General features: G+C 41.4%; 1 protein-coding gene and 1 pseudogene across 2 annotated transcripts; one reads left to right on the top strand and one right to left on the bottom strand.

The window, feature by feature from the left end:
• Positions 1 to 120: 120 nt before the first annotated feature.
• On the bottom strand, positions 121 to 21,383 carry gopc (golgi-associated PDZ and coiled-coil motif containing). Of its 2 annotated transcripts, XM_085131819.1 has the most exons (9): positions 20,834 to 21,383; positions 17,412 to 17,576; positions 11,232 to 11,255; positions 6,124 to 6,299; positions 3,456 to 3,621; positions 3,278 to 3,373; positions 1,580 to 1,744; positions 1,341 to 1,506; positions 121 to 809 (listed from the first exon to the last, which is right to left on the bottom strand). In XM_085131819.1, the coding sequence occupies exons 1-9, from the start codon at positions 21,092 to 21,094 to the stop codon at positions 694 to 696; spliced, it is 1,335 nt and encodes a 444-aa protein (XP_084987945.1). In that variant the 5' UTR covers positions 21,095 to 21,383; the 3' UTR covers positions 121 to 693. The 2 variants fall into 2 exon arrangements, with proteins under 2 accessions (XP_084987945.1, XP_084987946.1); XM_085131820.1 differs by lacking the exon at positions 11,232 to 11,255.
• On the top strand, positions 11,209 to 15,446 carry LOC146502651 (zinc finger BED domain-containing protein 4-like; annotated as a pseudogene).
• Positions 21,384 to 22,975: the final 1,592 nt, after the last annotated feature.

Below are 22,975 nucleotides of genomic sequence, written 5' to 3'. Positions count from 1 at the left end.
TTTGGGCCATAATAATAATAATAATAATATTAACAGTAGTAAGAAATAAGAAGAATGTATTGAACTAAATATCTCTGCACAGTGGTGAGGCCTGTTGGTCAGGGGCTGAGATAAAAACAGTTTGCGAGTTTGTTGTATTTTATTACATTGTGAGGAACACCTCATAAAGTACATGTGGCACAACAGAAGCAATAATGAAATATAATGAACAGCGATTGACAAATCAACAGGGAACCCAAAGAATTGTATTCGATTACAAAGTGTTATTTTTGTAACATAGTCGTGTTAAAATATTTGGGTGGGATAATCATATATAAAATTATTCTTTAACATCTCATTTGGATGAGCATGAACAGATTAGATCTGAGAAGTTGGGTAACAGATTCTTTGATGAGTAACTATACAAAGTAAAGCAAAACAAGTGTCTCCACTAAACACCTCCACGATAACTTGGTGACATCCATCACCTGCATTATTATCCTGTATATCACCAAGTTTATCAGAGTCCAGCATCACTCCCTTTTGCACATACCTCCACTTTAAGAATATGGACTTTAAAAACCAAAAATCATTGTTGCATGACCAGAAAATCACATCACTCCAAGGAGAAAAGGGAAAACAGATGTTCCCCTTTTCACAGGATTGTCACTGAATTTCCTTTCAGTTCTTTTCCTTTCCACATTCTAGCAGTTTCTAGGAAGAGCAGTCAGTTTCTGGTGGCTTTGAAGGGGTTTCCCCTGAAGGTGTCTCACTGGACATCCCAGTATCTCCAGACTCTGCTCCATTGCTCAGTGACAACTTCTCCAGTGCTAAAGGATGGACACAGAGACAATAAGCAAACTCATCCTCATTGTCAATTAAAAGCAACCTGGACAACCAGCAGCAGATCTTCTCCTGTTCTCTATCCTGTTTCCAAACCACTTCAGAAAACTCATCTCTTCACCCTGGCCTTTGACACCTTGTGAAATGTTGCTTTTTAGCTCATTCTATGTTGTTTTTTAATATAGGGCTGTTTTAATTTGTATGTATTATGTGTAGTATGTGTTTATGTGTATTATGTGTCTGGCTCTCTGTGCAGTTACATCCCATATCGTAGCTGAAGGGGGACTACAAGTCAAGTGTAAATGTGTTATCAGAATTCTTATATATAAAACAAAAGAAACTAAAACAACAACGATGATTTTTCTGAAAAACAGAAAACCCACAAGATCCAATTTTCCAACATGCACCCTCTTCTTATAACTGGCTTCTACAAAGGTGAAGGTATAAACAGTGCACACCTTCACATATGGACAAAGTCTGTTAAAAGCTCTTTCACTGATCTGCAGATTTCTTTGTACCTTGAAGTGATGCTGAACTGTTGCTAGGTGGTGCTGTGATGCTGTCATCCAGTTCATCTAGGTAGAGTCTGTAGCGATGGCCGCTGTCATCCTCGTACTCCACATTCTCATCATCGCTGTCCACTTCAGGGGCCACGTACACGACCTCGAACTCTATCTGTCCTCGCTGACACAGACACAAAGAATTAACCACAAACAGCGATATGCAGGGAGCATGTGTATGTGCGTGCCAGTGTTACCTGCTGAGAGAGAATGGTAACAGCTTCCTTATGTTTGGCATCTCGCAAATTGATGCTGTTGACAGCAAGGATGGCATCTCCAACATGCAGCCCTCCACATCTGTCTGCGGGCTGACTGGGATGGATCTCTGAAATTAAAATGGGAACGCCGTGCTCCTTCCCACCCTGAGAAAGTGAGGCCGAAGGAATGAAATGAGTTGAAAGCAGCTTTAATGCACTATGTCATAATGACACAGATGAACAGCACTATCAGACTGTGTTCTAATGGCGCTTCCATTTCTAAAAGTGATATCACACAATTGGCTCTTTGAACTCTGGCTGTTACACAACAACTTGTTAATGATATGCCACATTGCTCACTACAAAGGTGTATTTCAATTAAATTTCATTTACTTATATACTGCCAAATCAGAACAAAAATCACATCAATGCTCTTTATATTGTAACCTTCATCCTACAATAATCAAACAACCCTCTGAACAAGCACTTGGTGACAGTGGGAAGTCAAACCTCCGGAGGTGAGAGTTGAAGATCTCCCGGACCGGGGCCTACGCCACACATTCCCAGCTCACGTTTTGGTGCGGCAGGTCTGTCCACCATCCTCCCTCTCCACCTGACCCAACTCACCACTACATGGTGATCAGCTGACCGCTCCGCCCCCTCTTTATTTGTCCAGAACACCCGGCAGCAGATCCGATGATACAAAATTGATCATCGACCTAGGGTGTCCTGGTGCCACATGCACTTATGTGCATCCTTACATTTGTCTTCATTATGGACAAACTGTGATTTGCACAGAAATCCAGTAACAAAGAACTGGTCGTTTCAGATCACCCAGGCTGTTCCTCCCAAACACACCAGGTCTCACTGTCATTGCCCACATGAGTGTTGACGTCTCCCAGTAGGAAGTCACTGGATGAAGCACCCACTCAATGACACCAAGACGGCTTGGTACTCTGAACTATCATTCACTGCATAAAAGCAAATGACATTTAGGACCCGTTCCCCAACCCAAAAGCACAATGAAGCGTCCCTATTGTCCACCAGAAAAACCCCAACGTACTGGCAGCAACCGCGTGATTACAAGAACCCACCCCTGCCTGCCGCCACCCACCAGAACCCAAGCCGTGCGTTGAGGTTAGCTTGTCTATATCTAGCTAATTTTTCTCAACCTCAGACACTAGCTTAGACTCCTTCTTCACCAGAGAGGTCACATTCCATTTAAGTAGCCATCCTTGTTAGCTGGGGATTAGACAACCACGGCCTCTGCCCCTGAGTGCTGCTCGACACACATTGCATCAAACCCCTACAGCGCTAGGTCCTATGGGCTAAGGCCTGGCTACCAGATGGTCTCCCTCCCTGTGACTAGCTACAGGGTGGGTCCTCGGTAACCCTATCTCAGGGCAGGGTACACTGGTCCCTTGGTCTTCTTTTATCCATTGGGGTGGACTGAGTGGCTCGTCATCTGGCCCCAGGGCCACTTTGCACTGGACTCAACGCCTCTTCAGATGGGATCTTCCAAAGTCAAGCTCAGAACATTTTTGGCTGAGGTCACAGACATTGTGAATAATCAACAACTGTTACCTGTGTTCAGTGATCCCACAGATACTTGCACTCTCATTGAGGCTTCATTGCTTACTCAAAAAGTAAGTAGAAAGTAGGTCCAGATTAAAAAGATAAAATACTGAAACTTCTTACTGTAATGGAAATTCCTAGACCCTCATGATCCTCTTTGACCAGCACAACCTTTCGGATAGGGCCAACTCCCTGGGTTTTCTTCAGCATGTCTGGATCCTGTAATTACACACAAAAACAACTTTTGGACGCAGAACTAAAGGTACCAACAGCTTTCACTACTTTGTAGTTTTACACTCACATGTCCCACAGGAGAGGGAAGAGGTCTCTTTGGGTCACTTCGACCTCTACATGCTCGGATCACAGTTTTATGGCGGTGAAGGTGAATTTCTGCCTCCAGTTGATTCCAGAGCTTGTCATGTGCTGGCCCTTTCATGTCACGACCCAGTAATTGTATCTGCTGCACCCTGAAAGACAAACCAAGCAAAGATCTAATTACTCTCTGTATGTGCTATTTAATATCTTAGTGTAATATGTAAAATATTTGACATCTGTGACATCACTGGTCATAGGTAAGTATAATGCATGGATCAAACATTTCAATTCAATATTATTTATATAGCGCCAAATTACAACAGCAGTTGCCTCAAGATACTTTATATTGTAAGGTAAAGATCCTACAATAATACACACAGAGAAAACCCCAAAAATCAAATGTTCCCCTCTGAGCAAGTGCTTGGTGAGAGTGGGAAGGAAAAACGCCTTTTGAACAGGGTGACATTTCTGGCAGAACTAGGCTCTTGCCGGGAGGGGCAGCTTGCTGGTTGGGGTTGAGAGGAAGAAAACAGGACCAAATACAATTTAAAAAACAAACAAACAAAAAAAAACCCACACACACACCGTGGAAAAGAACTAGAGATTAATATTGACTAGTGATTAAACGCAGAGTGGTGAGTAAGAACAATGAGTGAGATTGGTGCCTAAAGAAGAAGCACTCAGTGCATAATGGAAAGCCTGGAGCTGCCTAGACGTATTGCAGCATAACTAATGCTGGGCTTACACTGTGCGATTTTTGGCCCATTTTGAGCCGATTTTTGAGCCGTGCGTCGTGCATCGTGTAGTATACGTGGGGTAACAAGAAGCGATTAACACCTCACGACCAGCTCCCGATCATCAATCGCTTGGTCGTGAGGGCTTCTCACACTGCGCACGTGCAAACACAAATGTCAGTGAAAAAGACGGCGCATCACGGCAGTGCAGCGTGTGATCTGGACACAAACGATGGAGGCACAACTTGTAGAACTATGACAAGCTCATCCGAGCCTTTTCGATGTGGCCTCACAAAATTAGCAAAACCACAACAACCGTGAAAATAGTTGGATCTACATTGCTGCTCAATCACAGCTGCCTGATTAATATTTTTCATTAGCAATTTAGCAAAGTTGAAGGTGGTGGTGTGCGTGTCTGTGTGAGTGAAAGACAGAGAGGGGGAGCAAGCGACAGAATTTCTGTTATAACCTTAATTTTATGGACGCACATTGTGAGCACTCAGGTCGCTTCAGAGCATCGGGCCGTATACTGTGAGACCCTGCATTGTGACCTACATACTTCTAACTCCTGCGAGTCAATCGTGCAGTTTGAGCAGAAGCTGAATAACGCGACTGAAAAAAAATCGCACAGTGTATGCCCAGCTTAAGGGACGATTCAGGGTCACCTGATCTAGCCCTAACCCTAATTAGCTTTATCAACGAGGAAAGTTAGAAGCCTAATTTTAAAGGTGAAGAGAGTGTCTGTGTCCCAAATCTTGGAGCAGGTTCCACAGAAGACGGGCCTGGAAACTGAAGGCTCTGCCTCTTATCATTGGTTTAGACACCATGTTTTTAAGTTTTTTTGGGGTCAAGTACAAAATCTCAGTTTTATCTGAAATTAGAAGCAGGAAATTCCTTCAGGTCTTTATGTCTTTAAGACATTCTTCCAATGAAGGCTCTGCCTTCCAACGATACTGCCTAAGGGAGGCATATCAAATGTAAACTTTATAGTTAAGCTTTGTGTCCCCATTTACACGAACAAATTGACTTAATAGAAAGATATGATTCAAACCACTGCAGTGGAGTGCCTTAATTCCTAGACTTCAAATAAACTAATCCTCTGTAGATGATTAGTTAGCTGTTTTACAATTACTCTTTTAAGAATCTTTGGTGGATGGGAGTTGAAGATTGGCTCGGCAAACGGTGTAAGTACTGCCACCTTAAAGGCCTGTCGTATGTAGCCCATTAACGGGGATAAACACAGAGCAATACTCATCTACCCTTTGATGTTGCCTACTAATGAGAAGTGATTACTGTGCTACTGAAACAAGGTCCCCCAGAAGAGACCACTTCTCATTCAAATTTATTTTACACTAGATACTTCACTTTGGTTTTCAGCAACATAGGCACAAAGACTGATAGACATACGTATAATAATTTCTTGTATTTGTTTATTATACTTGTGTATACATGTTATAGTGTGTGCTTTCCTCTTGCACAGGTCCAAACTGATATTTTAACCCTCTCAGGCTCAAATTAAGTTTTTTGTTGCTAATGCTAACCAAGTCCTGCAGTGGTACTTCTGAGTAAAAAAAAAAACTCATAAAATATGTATGTGGGGTGATCAGGTTGTTAGTTTTTAACTGTTGCAAATCGGCAACAGAGGGTTAATCTCAACAAAACTTTCACCATTATCATGTTCTCAACATGATTACAGACTACACTGAACCCCATCATTTCACTCTTCTCACATTAGTCGTCACTTCCACTGCATGTAGTCTGTGCCACGTGCCTTCATGTGCATGACTTCCTAATTATTATACTAATTGCTTATTAGAATCATCATCATCATCATCATTATTATTATTATTAGAAGTTACCATAATAGTCTTAGCAAACCTAAACTTTGCACTAAAAATAGTTTGAACTTTAACGTCTTACCTGCCAGCCAGTTCCTTGTCCAAGTATTTAGCAGCCAGTCTGGCTCCGTAGACTTCGGCCTGCAGTACTGCCATGTGCCTGCGAAGGGCCTCGTTTTCTTTCTTATATAGTCTGGTTTCTGCCTCCATTTTTGCCTCTGCTAATTTCTCCTTCTTACTGGCCTCGAGCTCCTGTTCCTAGAACAAACACATACATTGTAAGTACAAAATGTTAACCTATTTTTAAATGAATATTATGAAAATGTAATGTTAAATTTGCAAAAATTAATCATGGTTAATTACAAATGTTATATGAGAAGGTTAAACTCTGATTTACATTCACATTAGTCTATGTAATTTTATGTAATTTGCAGAAAAATAACCATGAGAAAACTAGGTACACGGGGATAAACCACAGCTGACAGGTTGATCCCAATCTCACTAATAAATAGAAGACTCTTTATGTGGCATTATATCGTTTCTTTGCATTTTTCAACAATTGTAAATTGAATCTATATCAAACTTTGGACTTGAGGGAGTATAGCACAGTGTTTGATAAGGTTTTCAAACCTGTTGCTCATTGACAACTACTGTCCTCTGTTACCTTCCAGTTCAGGCACCATGCAGGCTGCGCTCTTTTGGATTTTTATTCCTGGAATGTGCTGGACCTGCTCGCCCAGTTTGGGGGTCACTGCAATGAGTTCCCCAGTTATCACTTGGTATCTATCACTACAGCCCACTTCCCCTGCTTATCCACCACTACTATGTCTGGCAGAATTTCTCAATATTATCCACACCTTATATCCGCCAGTGGTACATACCATGGAGGGGCCACACTATCAGTTGTGGCTTGCTGATGAACTCATGGACCTTTGTGTTTTCATCCTGGACATTGGTTCTGGCACTCACTAGTCCTCAGCCACCTTCCTTCCGCTTAGTATACAGTCTCGGGGTGCTGGACTTGGGGTAAGGCATCCTCCAAGTCTAGGTCACTAACGCATGAAAAGACGCTTTCTTGTCTTGATGTCAGTGGCTTCTCTCTCTCTCAGGCTAGCTGATTATCCCAGCAGGGTATCTGACGACTGGCAGGTGCTGACTGCCTGGATCTTGATCTTGTACTATCTGCATGTATTTGATGACTGCAGCTTTCCTAGCAGCCTCTTCATGGTTCCCATTTGTCTGTGGAATTCTCAGGCACTTGTAGCTGTCCTCGATGTCTGCGATGTTGCCTTCTGGTAGTGGAATTCCCTCAGTTCTGACTACCTTCCCTCTCTTTGTTGCCATCCGACTACACTTCTCCAGTTCGAATAACACTCTGATGATGCTGTAGATTCTAGTGATGTGGCTCAGTGAATCGATGTCTCGTTCACTCCTGGCACACACTTCCATGTAGAGGAGGTGGCTGACAATTGCTCCATTCCGTAGTTTGTCTGGTCTGGCTAAGGGAGTTCAGGCCTATGCAGAATAGCAGTAGTGACAGAGCATCTCCTTGTTTAATCTTGTACTTGATAATGACTTTTGCTATTGGCGTGAAGTTGGCCTCTAGTGTTGTTCGCCACATCCCCATTGAGTTCCTGACAAAGGTTCTTAGGGTCCTATTGATCTTGTACAATTCCAGGCATTCCAGGACCCATGTGTGAGGCACTGAGTAGTAGGCTTTCTTGTAGTCAATCCAGGCAGTGCACAGGTTGGTCAGTCTGGTCTTACAGTCTATCTACCAGGAGCTGGTGTTTTGCCTATCTGTCCTTTCTTTTCCCTGCTGCATGTGGTGCTGAGGCAGGTTACTGACCAGCAGTTGAACGGGATTGGTCCGTTTTCAGTTAGCCATTCTGGGTTTGTTTGGTCCATTAGCCGCTGACTCATTTGTTAGTTTGCTAGATGCTCATGGAGCACAGTTAGCTTCTGTATGTTAGACTCCCCAGTCGGACCAGGTGTGATATGTTCTCGTAAAATTTCTGGCTGTCTAAGTGGTGTCCAAAAAGTTATTAAACTTAGAACAAGACCTTCCACTTGTAGTAGTAGTAGTAGTTAAACCATTTTAACTACTTTAAAGTAGTTAAAATGGCCCATCACAGCACAGAAACAGCTTTAGTGAAGGTTACAAATGATCTTCTTATGGCCTCTGACAGTGGACTCATCTCTGTGCTCGTCCTGCTAGACCTCAGTGCAGCGTACAATACTGTTGTCCATAATGTTTTATTACCGCTATTAGAACATGCTGCAGGTATTAAAGGTAATATGCTGCAGTATTGTGAATCTCATCTGTCTAATACACTCCAATTTCTTCATGTAAATGGAGAGTCCTCTTCAAACACTAAGGTTAATTATGGAGTTCCACAGGGTTCAGTGCTAGGACCAATTCTTTTTATGTTTTACATGCTTTCCTTAGGCAGTATCATCAGAAGGCATAGCATATATTTTCACTGCTATGCAGATATCCAACTTTATCTATCCCTTAAGCCAGATAACACACACCAATTAGTTAAACTGTGGGAATGTCTTAGAGACAAAGACGTGGATGATATTAGACTCCATCAGAGTATTATTGTGTGCGAATGTTAGATAGAAAGCAGGGGGAAAAAAGGCTATATAAAAACAGTTCATTTACCATTCCATTTGTGCAATATTAATTAAAAACATACTGTCTCAGAGTGACACTGAAAAACTAGTTCATGGACAACTATAATTCATTATTATCAGGATGTAGGGATGTGTACCGGGTTCTGACATAAACGGTAGTAAGCCTACTGATCTCCACAGTAGGCTAACCACGTTATTAAATTAATGCACGTAAGGTGAACTAGCAAACAGCGTTGTAGTTACATGCGGCTGTCTTCTTGTTTGATGGCAAATACTCCCTTCACCCTGGCCAAAAAGGCTAAAATGACCAAAGAAAAAGTGGAAAACAGCTAAACATGAGAGGTTTTTGGACAAAGTTTGTGTTCTCCATTCTTTAAGCACCGGTTCGAGCACTGTTTAAGCACCGGCAACGTTTCAAAAGTACCGGTTTGGCACCGGTATCGGATAAAACCTAAACGATACCCATCCCTATCAGGATGTCCTAAAAACTCGCTGGAAAGCTTTCAGCTCATCCAAAATGCTGCAACAAGAATACTGACAGGTACTAGACAGACAGAGCATATTTCTCTTACACTGGCTTTTCTTCAATCCAGGATCAAATTTAAAATCCTTCTCATCACATTAAAGGTCTTGAATAATCAGGCCCCATCTTATAGCACTAACCTGGTAGTACCATATGACCCCATTACAGCACTTCACTCTTAGACTGCAGGATTACTTGTGTCTCATAGGGTATTTAAAATTAGAACGTGAGGCAAAACCTTCAGCTCCCACGCCTCTCGACTCGGCACCGTTTGCCATGGCTTCTTGGGTTTTACATTAGGTCACAGTACCTGGTACCAGGTACTTTCTAAGTAGGTACTAAAATGTTATCATTGTCACACTGCATGCCACTGATTGGTTGGTCAGTAGCATCACTCGATGAGTCATGAAAGCATCTTGTTCACGAAAATTAAAACCACCATTTTTGAAACCCGGCAACGGGGGAAATGGCTATAAAAAAAAAAACAATGCCGTGGTCCCCAAGTCTGATGAAAAGCTACACACTGAGCAGCAGGTATGTTCTTGCCTCGATGTCCACCTTTGTTGTCCACGCCCAGATGCATTGCTATGACGACAAGCACGCACACTGGGTTGTAATGGAAAACCAGGTGATCCAAGTTAGCTCGTGGTGATCTGTGGCAAGTCAATAAGTAGGTACTAATAGAAAAGGGGCTTTAAACTGAACAGGTTTGAACTGGTTTAGTCTCCTGGCTTCTATCTCTGGGTTACCTCGCCAAGCAGCTGCCCAAGGCTCTGAGTCTTTGCTTGACTGTTTCTAAGTCCTCAGGACAAGGACAACTTGCAGCATTTCTTAGGTACCCCTTTTTGCAGTTCCAATAGTTGCCAAGTTTCCTCTGTGCTGCCTTGAGCTTGCCCTTCAGCCTCTTTCTCAGTGAAGAATACTGCTCCTTGTGGTTGTTCATCATGCAGCCAAGCATTTCAGTGATCACTGCTGCTGCTGCGGTGTAGATCAGCCGGCTGCTTTTAATAACCATCGCATTAGGAATTGTCCATAATGCTGCTTTCACATCTTTTAGGAGAACTTCAGAGTTTATTTCAAGTAGTCGTAGTAATTGGACATGGAGGGTCCAGGTTTCCATCGTAGCCATGATCCTCCATCTCCTCAGGTCAGCTGCTCTCACCTCCAACGCATTCAACACACCAGCTGTTCTTGGGGCTTGGTGGGTGGGAATACCACAGGGACATACCACTTTAGGTGTCTACCCATGAGTGTCTATGATCAATCATGACAGTCTATGATTTCTACAATGAATGTGAGACAAATCCTACTGTGAAAGTGACTAAAGGTCAAGCTGCAGGCCTGATAACATCCCTGTCTGTGTACTAAAAATGTGGCAATTGGCTAGTTGATGCTTTTACTTTATACGAGCAACTTCCACAAGAATGTGTTCCCACCTGTCTTAATACAGCCACTATTGTTACTATGCCACTAGATAACAATGCTGCTTATTGACTTCAGTATTTAACACATCTCCTAGCTAGAAGGGCACCTACACAGAAAGTAGTTTGCTTACAGCTTTGAAACTCACAGTTGATCACTGATTGCAGACTTTGGTTCTTTGGCTAACTCCGATTTAGTTAACACCCTATCATATGTAAATCAACAAAAGCTTGCATTTTTCATTGGTAGTTAAGAACAGTTTAACTTGAGCCACTTTGCTTGCATTGTCAGCAGTTATTTTAAGCATTGTCTCTGACCCTGATTCCTACACTCTGCAAATGGATACTGAACTTCCTCATAAACAAATGTTGAAAACGGCGCAGTCACACCACTTCTTTGACTTTAATTTTCGAAAGTCAAGCCCAACAACTGCATTTGCAGTTTGAAGTATCCTTGGGCACATGATGCATGTAAAGAGTACAGTGTATGTATGTATATATATATATATATATATATATATATATATATATATATACTAAGTGTAAATGGTTGAAATGAGGCATGTAGCTACATTTTCTGGGAAAGACACCATTACACCGACTTACCAGCTCTTCTAAGGTTGGTGTAGGCTTTAAAGGAAAATATACAGAGAAAGAAAAGAAAAAAGTCTTTGATTAGAGAAATTGGTACAAAAAGCATTAGAAAGGTTACAAAGCATCAGATATACAGCAGCAGACACCAACCTTGTACAATTTCAACCAAAAATTTAGAATCATCCCTCCATAAAATCTGTTTTATTTTTAGTCTAATTCTTGTATAATTTATCAGCATTTTCTCCAGCCAGCCTGCCTGAGATCATTTCTGAAAATGCTTCAGTAAATATTATTTGTATAAACTTAAGGATATACATTTCTCACAGGTTAGTTTTAATCTGTTTAATTACTACTGTATGGGGGGCATGTGCAGTTTTTATTTAAGTTAAATATAATGTTTCTTTTACATCTAGTTTTAGTTTTTAATTGACTATAATAACCTTGCTCTGAACCAGGTCAACATCCGATCTGTGACCCCTTCAGCCCTGCATTTCTCCAACTACAGTCCTAAACCATTTATACTTTGTGTAAATTTCTTTAACATACAGGGGCTAAAATAAGTATTGAACAATTTTATAAGTTAAGATATTTTTGATGGTGCCACTGACATGAAACTCTCACCAGATGTTGGTAAAAACCCATCCAGTCATCATATGCAAAGAAATCAAACCATAAATGACATTATGTGTAATAATGAGAAATGACAGAGGGAAATAGTATTGAACACACTTACTGAAATGTATTTAATACTTGGTCCAAAAAGCTTTGTTGGTGACAGCTTCAAGACACCTCCCGTATGGAGAAATTGCATTTCTGTGATTTTGGCTCCGTGGGCCACTTCCATTAACTCTGAGCTTTAGGGGTTTTTTTTCCTTATAGATTTTCAATTGGATTCAGGTGAGCTGATTGGACCAGACCATTCTAACAGATTTATTTTCTTTCACTGAAACCACTTGACAGTTTCCTTTGGAGTGTGTTTTGGATAATTGACTTGCCTCCACCCTTAAATGGCAGCAGATTTTTTCAATCAGGAATGTCTACATTTTTCCACTCATCCTTCCTTCAATTATATGAAGCATGCCAGTGTTTTATGCTGATAAACAGCCCTACATCATGATGTTTCCACCTCCAAACTTCACTCTGGCTATGGTGTTTTTGCGGCAGTGCCTTTTGACCTCCAAACATGGTGCATATTACTTTTAAGACTAAGCAACATGGCTGCTCCAGCCTGCATGCCAAATACCCTTGGGCAAGATACTAACCCCAAGTTGCTTGCCGATGCATCCATAAAAAGTACTTAGAAAAAAGCATAGAACAAAGTGTTTATATGAACGGTCAAATGAGGCAAGTCGTATAGAGCACTTTGAGTGCTCAGATAAAGTAGAAAAGTGTTATTAGAAACAGTCCGACTGCTCTGTCCTCTGTAGTCATTTAGACATTTGAGCATCTGGTACTATCCCATCTCCTGGATCCCTGCAGTTTGCCTAAAGAGTCAATAGGTCTGTAGTCAATGCAGTTAACATGGCACTGCACTTCATTCTCCAGCATCTGGACTCTGCAGAAACTTATATCAGGCTAGTTTGTGGACTTGAGTTCCACTTTTAATGCCGTCCTCCCAGCTCTATTACAAGACAACTCTCACAGCCAAATGTGCCCTCTTACACCTGCAGAAGGATCACCGAATTACTGTCTAGGCAGGCATGTCTCACTTTCAATGCATCAGCACCTGTTCTCCTGAGAGCTCTGTACTTTTTCCTCAGCTCTTCTCCCTGTACACCAACATTTGAACCTCTTATTGCCAATCTGTCAAACTCCTTGAGTTTGCAAGTGACACCATACTCATCTGGCTCATCTCGGGTGGAGATGAATCTGCCTATAGGAGGGAGATGTCTACTGACCTGGTGCAGTGACAACTTCCTTGGAACCATCACCTCCCAGGACCTAAAGTGTGAGCTAAACATCAGCTCACTAACCAAGAAGGCACAGCAGAGGATGTACTTCCTGCATCGGTGGAAAAAAATACAAGCTGCCAAAGTCAATGGCGATGCAGTTTTACTCCTCCATCATTTAATCTATCCTCACTTCCTCCATCACCATCTGGTACGCAACTGCCACTCACAAGCACAAAGGCAGACTGCAGCGTATCATCCGCTGCACTGAAGAGGTGACTGGCTGCAATCTCCCTTCCCTACAAGACCTGTACACCCTCCAGGACACTGAATCAGGCAAACAAGATTGCTGCAGGATGCTGTGGTCAATCACAACCAATACCTCACGCCACAAGGACAGTTTCTTTCCCCTGCTACGTTGGATTACTTAACAACACCCATTCAATCCGTGTACTGCTCAGTTAACATGCTGCAGTAACAAATTTACTTACTCAGGTTTTATTACACACATGTTTTGTCTACATTGCACCCTTTAGATCTAGAGCATATTCTATTTCTGTACAATTAGTTTTGCACCATGACACCATTTGTGCTCTCTTTAGTGTCACTTGGGAAATAGTTTTTAAATTGCCAGATTTTCACAGGGGGGTTAATAATTCTAGTCTTGGCATGTCCCAACAGGAGGAGGCCCTGGGGCAGACCCAGGACAGGCTGGAGAGATTATATCTCTCAGCTGGCTAACGTTAGCCTCTGTGATAACTGATACTTGTTGAGGGGCGTTATAGTCTAGCGTCACTTAGCAGACGTTAGGTGTCTCAGAGCCCAAAGACAAATGTTAGAAGGCTCAAGTCATCTAAGAGACCTCCATCAGCTTTCAAAGCAGATGTGTGGACTTATTTTGGATTTAGGACAAAAGAAGGCAGTAAAGACTATGACAAGAGCTATGCAGTCTGTAAAATCTGTAAAATAGCAGTGGGACGGAAAATAGTTGGGCATTTTAAACATTCCGCCTTAGCCTACTCCCGCCTCGAGGACATTCAGGGACAGCTCAACCAGCCAATAAAGAGACTGCAGCAGGACGTACAGACGTGCTGGAACAGCACGTATTACATGCTCCAGTCCCTCATTGAGCAAAAGCGAGTGCTGGGCGTGTATGTGTCCGAGCACGAACTCCCTGACTATCTCACCGCTCACCAATGGGCTCTTATGGAGACGACTGTTGTTCCCTTTGAGGAACTAACTAAAAAAGTGAGCAGCTCCGACGCACTAGCCTCTGATGTCATCCCAGCTGTGACTGTGCTAGTGAGACTTCTAAACAGAGAAACAGACGAGGACCACGGCTTCAAGACAATGAAAGCAACCTTACTGGCAGCTGTCAAGAAGCGCTTCAATGACATCGAGACCAACCCACTGTACTTCATCTCCACCATACTCGACCCAAGGTAAAGTCTTTAAATTCAATGATAAACTGCAGTACTAAATGTAAGATTATTTTACATCTGAAATATTATATATTTGTAACTAAAATACACAAATACAACTGTATGCAATATATATAATATGAAATACATTTCCCTTATTATCACCAGAAAGTCAAATGGCTGGCATTTGTCACAGTGGTTTAGGGGAAACTAAAATCAGTCCTATTTCTCCACATATTAATAGATTTATCAATTTTGTGCAGGTAAAAAGATCGCTTCTTCTCCAACAACCCTGCTCCAGAGGCCAAGCTGCACCTGAAGCAGGAGCTGCAGATGATGTCCAGAGCTGAGGCAGAGGGGAGTCGGGCAGAAGCTGCAGAACCTCCTGCTAAACTGTTCCTCAAGGCCCAGGCCAGCACTAGCAGCAGTCTGGACACTGTATTTGACGAAATTGCTAAGGAGCAGCCCCAGGCAGCACAGCTGCTGGAAGCAGGTGCTGCCTGGGGCTCGACACATACCTCGGAGAGGCCCCAAGCCCTCGTGAAGACAGTCCTCTGAAGTACTGGGGTGTCAACAAAATCAGGTTCCCCACTTTGGCTAAAATAGCCCGTAAATACCTCTCAGCCCCATGTAGCAGTGTGGAAAGTGAAAGGCTTTTTAGCTCAGTGTCACACATTATAGATGAAAACAGAAACAGTCTGACTGCTGATAATGCAGAAAAGCTACTTTTCTTAAAAAAAAAAACAAAAAAAACTCTGCCACTCACTTTTTCTCTCCATTAAGTGAGTCATCTTAGACTTGATGTTAATACCTACCTCAGTTGCACTGACTGCCACAGTTCTGTCGGTGGATGTTGTTAGTTTATTCAAATATTGTGCACTAAATAGCAAAGATGTTTATTAATGCCCCTTGTGTTGTCCAAATAAATTTTTTTTTTTTACAATAAATTGAAAAAAATACTTGAGTTGCACTGTCACTGTTTAAATTTTTGTTTTTCATAATTATTTATTCTGTAATATGTTGCATACAACATGCTTTTCATTTTAAATAAATGTTCTTAATTCCAAACCAGTCCCTTGTTGTTGTTGTTTTTTTTGTTAAATTATAGGACTAAAGCTGTTACCTGTAAATTTAAATCATGTTTTTATTAAGTACTCGGTATCGGTGAGTACTGAAATGCAAGTACTCGTACTCGTACTCGTTTCCAAAAAAGTGGTATCGGTGCATCCCTACCCTCTATTTTAGTAGATATAGCTCATGTCAAGCATTTAACAGTTTGGACTAGGGCTGGGCGATATATCGAGTTTTTTAAAAATAGCGATATATTTTTATACGAGATAAGATGTGACAATATCTTTTATATCGATATAGTCTATGTTACGTTATAATTATAGTTGTGAAGCCACAAGTTTGCCTCTCTTTCGTCCACTTTTGTTTTACGCAACGTTACTCGGCCTCGCCTCTCCTTCACTGAACACAACTCCCCTTCCTCCCCCATCGCTTCACCTGCAGGCAGCGACAAGATGGACACGGCAAATCTCCGTTAACGAGTTACTGCGCATCGCCCCGTGCGTGGGGCTGGACGGCGTCAACGTGTTAACGAGCTAACCACGCTAACGAGCTAACCACGCTAACGCCATGCACGGCCTGAAATTCTTTCATTTTCTCAAAAATCGACAGCGCGCCTCATGTATGAATTCTGGTTGTGCTTGATGACCGCGAACCGATTTTATGTGGAACACGGCGCTCAGCAATCTGTCAAAAAATGTTTTAGTACGACTTTAGTACGAAGCAACGGAGCTTACCAAAGCTTACTTGATGGATTGTCTCCGCATTACGGCTACCGAGGAGCCTCGCAGAGTGATACGTACTGTGCTTCAACGTAATATTACCGTATTGTGTGTGTAAAAGGACCATAAATGGCACCTGTTAAGAGACACGGTTATGAAGCGGATTTCAAACTCCAGGCTGTCAGTCACGAACTTGGGAACAGAGCAGCTGTGAAATCTGCCCTTGTTATTATGCTCAGCGTCTGTTAGTTTACATTTTGACTGCACAATTGTGAGCTCTTTGTTATGCACAAAAACAACATAGTTTTCTTTTATTTATGGAGCATTATTATTTAATAAATGCTCATAATTTATTTTTGAGTAGTTTTTTTCATGTACATCTATGCTGTATGTTAATAAAAGTGCCCGTGTGACATCTGGGACACAGCTTTGACTAAGAACTCTCTTTTTGTTCTTACCTTATGGCTTTAAAAAAATATCGAGATATATATCTTATGTCGCCATCCAGCTAAAAAATATCGAGATATGAATTTTGGGTCATATCGCCCAGCCAATACACACCTAGATTCTTGCCAATACACACCCCTAATGGAGATGTTTATTTCTGTTTTCCAGCAGGACTTGGCACCTGTCCACAGCACTGAAACTACTACAGTATGCTTACAGTGTTGTTATTCTGCTTGCCGGGGAGTGTTATTGTTGATTAAGACATTAGAAAGACAGAAAAACAGTAAGAAGACCTGGAGTAGAAAGACGAAAGGAGTAAACAGGAATGAAATTTCTCTTGAAATTGTAATGTTACCTCAAAGGAACATACGTGTCTTGGTCCGAGTACAAGAATGACATTGACTTTTTTAATTACAGGCGCATCACTAATCTCTACACTGTAATGCTATGTCAGCGAGCATGTCTGAAACACGTACCTAATGTCTTAGACTGAAAACAGAAGACTAGGTTGTCAGTGACAATATATTACTCAATGATTGTATAATAAATATGTCATCTTCTCTCACTGCAGCCAATCGGTAACTCTGTTACTATTGTTAAATGATTACAAAGGCTGATTGACTGTATTACAGCCGTTCTCCCTACCAGTTTATCTTTGATGGTATCCGACTCCTCAGCTTGGCCTTGCTTGACATGAAGCTGCAGTTGGAGAGCATGAAGCTGCAGGAGCAAGTCGTGGACCTCCCTTTCTGCCACCACCCGTGCAGCTTTAGCTTCGGTCAACTCTGAGCGCAGGTCCACCAGCTGAGCCTAGAGTGGAGTGAAACAACAGAGGGATGGGAACAGGAAGCAGAGGTGTTAGGTGGTTTAAAGGGGCATGGGTCTCAGATCACAGCATCACTGTTTTCGTAGTTTGCAAAACCCAAATCTTACAGTACATACTTTTTTTTCTTTGTAATTTATGGGTATTCATTATTAGTTACTGTGCGGAAACATTATGATCCCATAAATTTAGCACAACAATGTATTCATGTGATATTCTAAAGGTCTTTAAAGAAAATAACATATTACATGTACAGGGCTCTAGAGTGCGACCAATTTGGTCGCAAATGCAGGCTAATTTCTCAATGTTGCGACTAAAAAAAATCCCTGCGACCAGCTGTTCGAGTAAAAAAAAACAACAAAAAAAACCTCTGAAAGTCTCTGTGGCCAACAGCAGACAACATTATGCCCATATCATAAAGGTGCTGCTTAGAGTAGTTGAATGTGCTGCTGAAGCACCGCAGCACCGACTCTGTGTTGCTGCTACCTTTTGCACTGGTGCACCTAAGAAAAGAAGTTAGGTGCACCAGTGCAACCATGGCAAAAAGTTAGTCTAGAGCCCTGATGTATTTGTTTGTTAAAAGCTCTTTATCAAAAGATCTGCAGTTTGTCATTTAGTACTTGAATTAAAGAGGCGGAAAAGATGAAACACTGTTACACAAGCCAAGTCTGACCTTCAGGACATTAATTCATGGACAGACATTCTGCAGCAAAAACAGGGAGAACATGCCAACTCCAGACAGAAAAGGCAGTGTATTCAGAACTGGGACCTCCCTGCGCCTTCTGCTGTAATACAGTAGGGGTGAGTTTCAATAATCGATTTTCCGATTAAAATCGATTTTGGCTTGAATAAAGCAATTCATGAAAATCCTGAATTGCTTTTTAAATATAAATGTATTTTGCCAGAAACGCCAGAATCTCAGGTTAAAGCTCACAAAACTATTTCAACAACCTCCAAACAGCTAAAACAGTAAATGAGTGCAGGTAAACGGATTCCGCACAAACATGTAAACATAAAGCGCAGACCTAACGCATCAAAATCAGTGAGATGTCAGTTTTCTCACCTGAAAGCCAACACCTCACAGATTCTGCTGCGTCTGGTCGACGCTCTGTGTTTACGTCTTTTTTTGTGCTGGGTTCTGAAGCTGCTGTTTCATCACTCCAACCGAAACTGACTGAATCAGCAGCAAAAGAAGATCAAAACTAAGCTTTACATTCCGCTTCACTTAATCATACTCATGAATTCTTCTTACTTTTGCTGTTTTTCTTCCACCACGATAAAAAATAAAAAAATAAAAATCACACTTCATGCACAACTCTCTCTCTCAGTGTACTTCAAGAAAAGTTTCCCATCTAAAAATCTCAATTTTCTGCATTATTCACCTGCTTATTATCTACCAGTCTACTGTTATGTACAGCGCTGTCGGAAAGATGCAAGAAAGCCTCATTTCTGCTGTTCAATACCAAAGAAATGTTTAAAAATGCTTTTTAAAATTATGACAAATTGCAAAATGCTTAGCTTTGCCTCTGTAACTTTGCTCTGCTTCACGAGCAGGTTTTCTTCCGTTTTTGTTCTACTGCTGAATATTTTTAAGGTTAACTGATATAAAAAGTCAGGCCAGGAAAATCTCCTTCATGTTTTTCTGTGTTTTATCCTCAGTTACTTTGACACAAAGGCATCTGCTGTGATGCTTACACCTCTGATGATGTCTCAAAAGTGTCAGTACTGATAAATGATCAGAATTATAATATTTCTGAGGAAAAATTTCCCCGATTCAAATCGAATTGAAATCATGGATCGAATCGAATCGGGACCTTGTGAATCAGAATCGCATCAATTCTAGAAATCAGTGATGATACCCAGCCCTAACGCTGAGCTAACAAAACTGTACAATCACAACATTTTTGACAAAACATAAGTTATGCTCAGTCATTTTTCTCAGTGCATCTGTCCTGACCCCTCCATGATCCACTTCTGTTCCACCACTGGAAAACATTTAGAAACAAGGTTCAAAGTCTAGGACAGAGGGTTGCTCCATCTGATAGATGGATGGTACAGTGTATATGCATTGTTTAACAGGTTTAACAGCTGGCAGGGTGAATCACCATGATAACAAGCTAAGCTGGAAGAAGCAGGGTTATCTCTAAGCAGGAAATACCACTGGTTCATCCGGATGTCACTCGCACCTGTATCACCTATTTAAACATTGTTACACACCGATAGAGCACATAATGACAATATTCACAGATGGCAAAGCTTCTTTGGACATGACAACACACCCTAATTACACAGCAAACATTGCTGAGGAAATGCCAAGGAGTTCAGGTGCTGACTTAGTCTTTAAAGCCCCTCTCATTCAAAAGAAGCCTGGGGCCTGCCGACTTACAGACCAAGTCTGACAACTTTGTGGAAATGGAAGCTTTGAACGGCCTAAACAATAATATGTGTTGGAGCGGATTAGCCTGTTGCTCTTATGGTTTCGATTAGCTGAAAGCAACACAATTTTTAATGAACATTTAGGTTTGTATTGTTCAAAAATGTCTCAGGCTTTTAACCATGTCTTTATAGTGAGAGCCTTTTTGATTTGTCAAATTAGTAATGACAGGTCGTGTTCTTGAAACAAAAACACACAAATTATTATAATAATATTAATAAGAGAGACACAATACGGATAAGTGAATGACAGTGATACTGTTTTTAGTTTTATGTTAACATTTACAGAAAAAAAAAAAATGAAGGGCACTCCAGAAAACAAACTAGACATTACACAACACAATCCTGATTACATCTAAAGAAAAGATAATCATTGTCATCTTAAGGCCATGACGTAATAATCGAAAAATACTGAAATTCATTTATTTATTTTAAAAAACGTCAGCGTTACATAATTATAAAGGATATTTAATAAAGCGATCAAAGACACCTGAGAACATGTTCTGTATCTAGAAGACAAATGAATGTGAAGTATGCTAACACCTATGTTGGTTTCAATGACCAAACGAAGGCTGCTGTGGATACCATAACCCATGTGATCAGTTTACAGGTCGGTGCCACAGATGGATATAAACCCTCAGAAGCACAGGGAGGACACCAAAACACAGGAGTGACTGAAGCCCTGAAAACACCAGTGCTGCTCTGTGGCATTAGTCACTCTGTTGAATCTTGAGTGGAGTCGGCGTGATCATTCCATTAACAGGAAACCCGATTACTAACATTAACCGCTCTTCTTAGAAGAAATACTAACCTCTAGTTTATGGTTGAGCTGAAAGACAGTCTGAGTTTTATGACAGAGCTGAGCGAAACAAGAGCTGAGGCTGGTCATCTTCTGCCGACCCTCATACGTTATATCCACTTGATCTGGATCTATTTCTCCAAGCAACAGATCCACATCCACGAAAGCCTTATCAAATTCCTTCTCCAGCACTTCTAGCCATCGAAACATGGACATACTGGGGACGAGGCCCGAGTGCTGGCCCGATGGGGAGCATCCAGTCGAAGCAGACATGGTTAGAGCAAGGTAACGCTGATGTTAGCTTTGTGCTAACTTAAAAAATGATGACAAATTAATCTCTGCCAACACCGTTAAAATATCGCTGTATTGTGATGAACACTGTGTTGGTCCGTAGACTTAAAATTCCCCAAAGAAGCAACGTCTAACCAGAAAGTCCCACATCAGATTCACGATTTCATCCAAGCAACCACTACGCAGAAAGCGGCATACAAGAGACCTACGACTACTCCTTCCGCTACTGTGGAACTGTTCCCTGTGGGTGTTCTAGGAACTGCTAATGGGTCTGTCGACGTCGTACCGGAAATACGACATGTTAACGCAAAGCTTGTTCCTGTTCTTACTTTCACAATTAAAGTCTTCTAATGCGAGAAATTTTGTATACATAATTAAATGACATTATTTATGAATAATATAATTTTAGTAATCTCGGGGCTTTCGTGATATTTGCAAGTTTAATGACTTACTGTGTAGTGTTCCAGTAACACGTATTGTGTAGTTCTGGCTCACTAAATAACTGATGAGGATGTGCAGTTGTGCACTGAACAGGCTCTATCCATGAATGCAGTGCACAAAAAGCATTATGGTGTATTGCTCGTAGGGATGGGAAGCTTCTGAAGCGCAGGTGTTAGAAAAACCAAGGCCACTGACCAATGTTCCCTCTAATTCTTCATGTGTCTGAGCGAACACACAAACTCCCTGAGCGGTCCCTGTGAGCAACAGTAGACGTGTGCACTGTGGTCATGCCAGCATCGAATCCATCCAAGTTACATGGCTTATTAAAATAATAATAAGCCATGTACATTTATGTTAGACTACTTTTAATTAACTGCTTTAGCCCACTTGCAATGAAAATCTTTTTAAAAAAATCTTGTTCATGACCTGTGTAGTATGTTAACACTATTGGAAGTAAGTTAACTTGAAGTAAAAATAACTTGAACTCCAATTTTGAAAACACAATTTTTTTTATAAAGCCCTGACTAGTATTATGAGTCTGGCTTGGGAGAGAGTCCTGTAACTCCCTGTTTGCAAAATACAGTATATAATGACCAATGTTGGGCAATTAATTATATAGTTACTTCTCCAAAAAAGTTATGCAAGTTTTTTGCAGCTGTTTACATAAAAATGCAGCCAAGGCGTTTTTTTTTTGTTTGTTTTTTTTTTTTTTTTAAAAATAAACATTTAAACTATTTACAGAACAATCAGGTGTTCTGCATCAAATTTGATGGCACACAAATCATTTGTGCCACTCCAAAAATTATTTCTGTCCACTAGGAGATAAAGGAGAAAAACAGTCTGATACCTGCAAACCTGACAACAGGAGATGTGTCACTCCTGTAACACCTGTAACATTCAGTAGTCGCCTCATTGTTCTGACACACACAACAAAACTATTGACTACACTACACACTAACCTCAGGAATTCGCATGATAAGGTGGGGCCAGGTTTCACAACGAGCTCACCCGAAACTCTGGCTGATTGGGACCCACACCCAGTTTCACACCTTGGCTCAGGCGATTAGAGGATCATCAGGGGGTCCTTTTGTCCCTCTGCGGGGGGATACTCCCACTAGGTTTAAATCTGGGACTCCCCACCATTTGACCTTAGAACTGAAGAAGCTTCTCGGATGAGAGGTGAAACGTCTTCAAGCAACTTAAAGAAGTCCAGACACTTTTCTTTGCAAGCTCCTTTGACTACCATGACCTGGATGACTGAGAACCTTCACAGACACACTACACACTAACACTACACACTAACTACACAAGATTTGCGCTAAACGTTGCAAATCTCTCACATCTTAAAACACGGCTGTCACTCCTTAAACTTCCCCCCTTCCTAAACAACTAAATGCCATTTGGGAGGTGGTTTTGTTTTTG

The sequence above is a fragment of the Neolamprologus multifasciatus genome, chromosome 15 (assembly GCF_963576455.1).
Source record: "Neolamprologus multifasciatus chromosome 15, fNeoMul1.2, whole genome shotgun sequence".
Lineage (NCBI taxonomy): Eukaryota > Metazoa > Chordata > Actinopteri > Cichliformes > Cichlidae > Neolamprologus > Neolamprologus multifasciatus.
This window is presented reverse-complemented; position numbering and strand designations above follow the sequence as displayed.

Excerpts from the sequence above, each read along its gene's own strand:
- gopc (XM_085131819.1), bottom strand. The coding sequence starts at position 21,094 with ATGTCTGCTTCGACTGGATGCTCCCCATCGGGCCAGCACTCGGGCCTC. Across the intron at positions 3,622-6,123 it reads GACAAGGAACTGGCTGGCAG|GGTGCAGCAGATACAATTAC; the intron begins GTAAGACGTTAA and ends TTTGTCTTTCAG. Across the intron at positions 1,745-3,277 it reads GTCTAGGAATTTCCATTACA|GGTGGGAAGGAGCACGGCGT; the intron begins GTAAGAAGTTTC and ends TCACTTTCTCAG.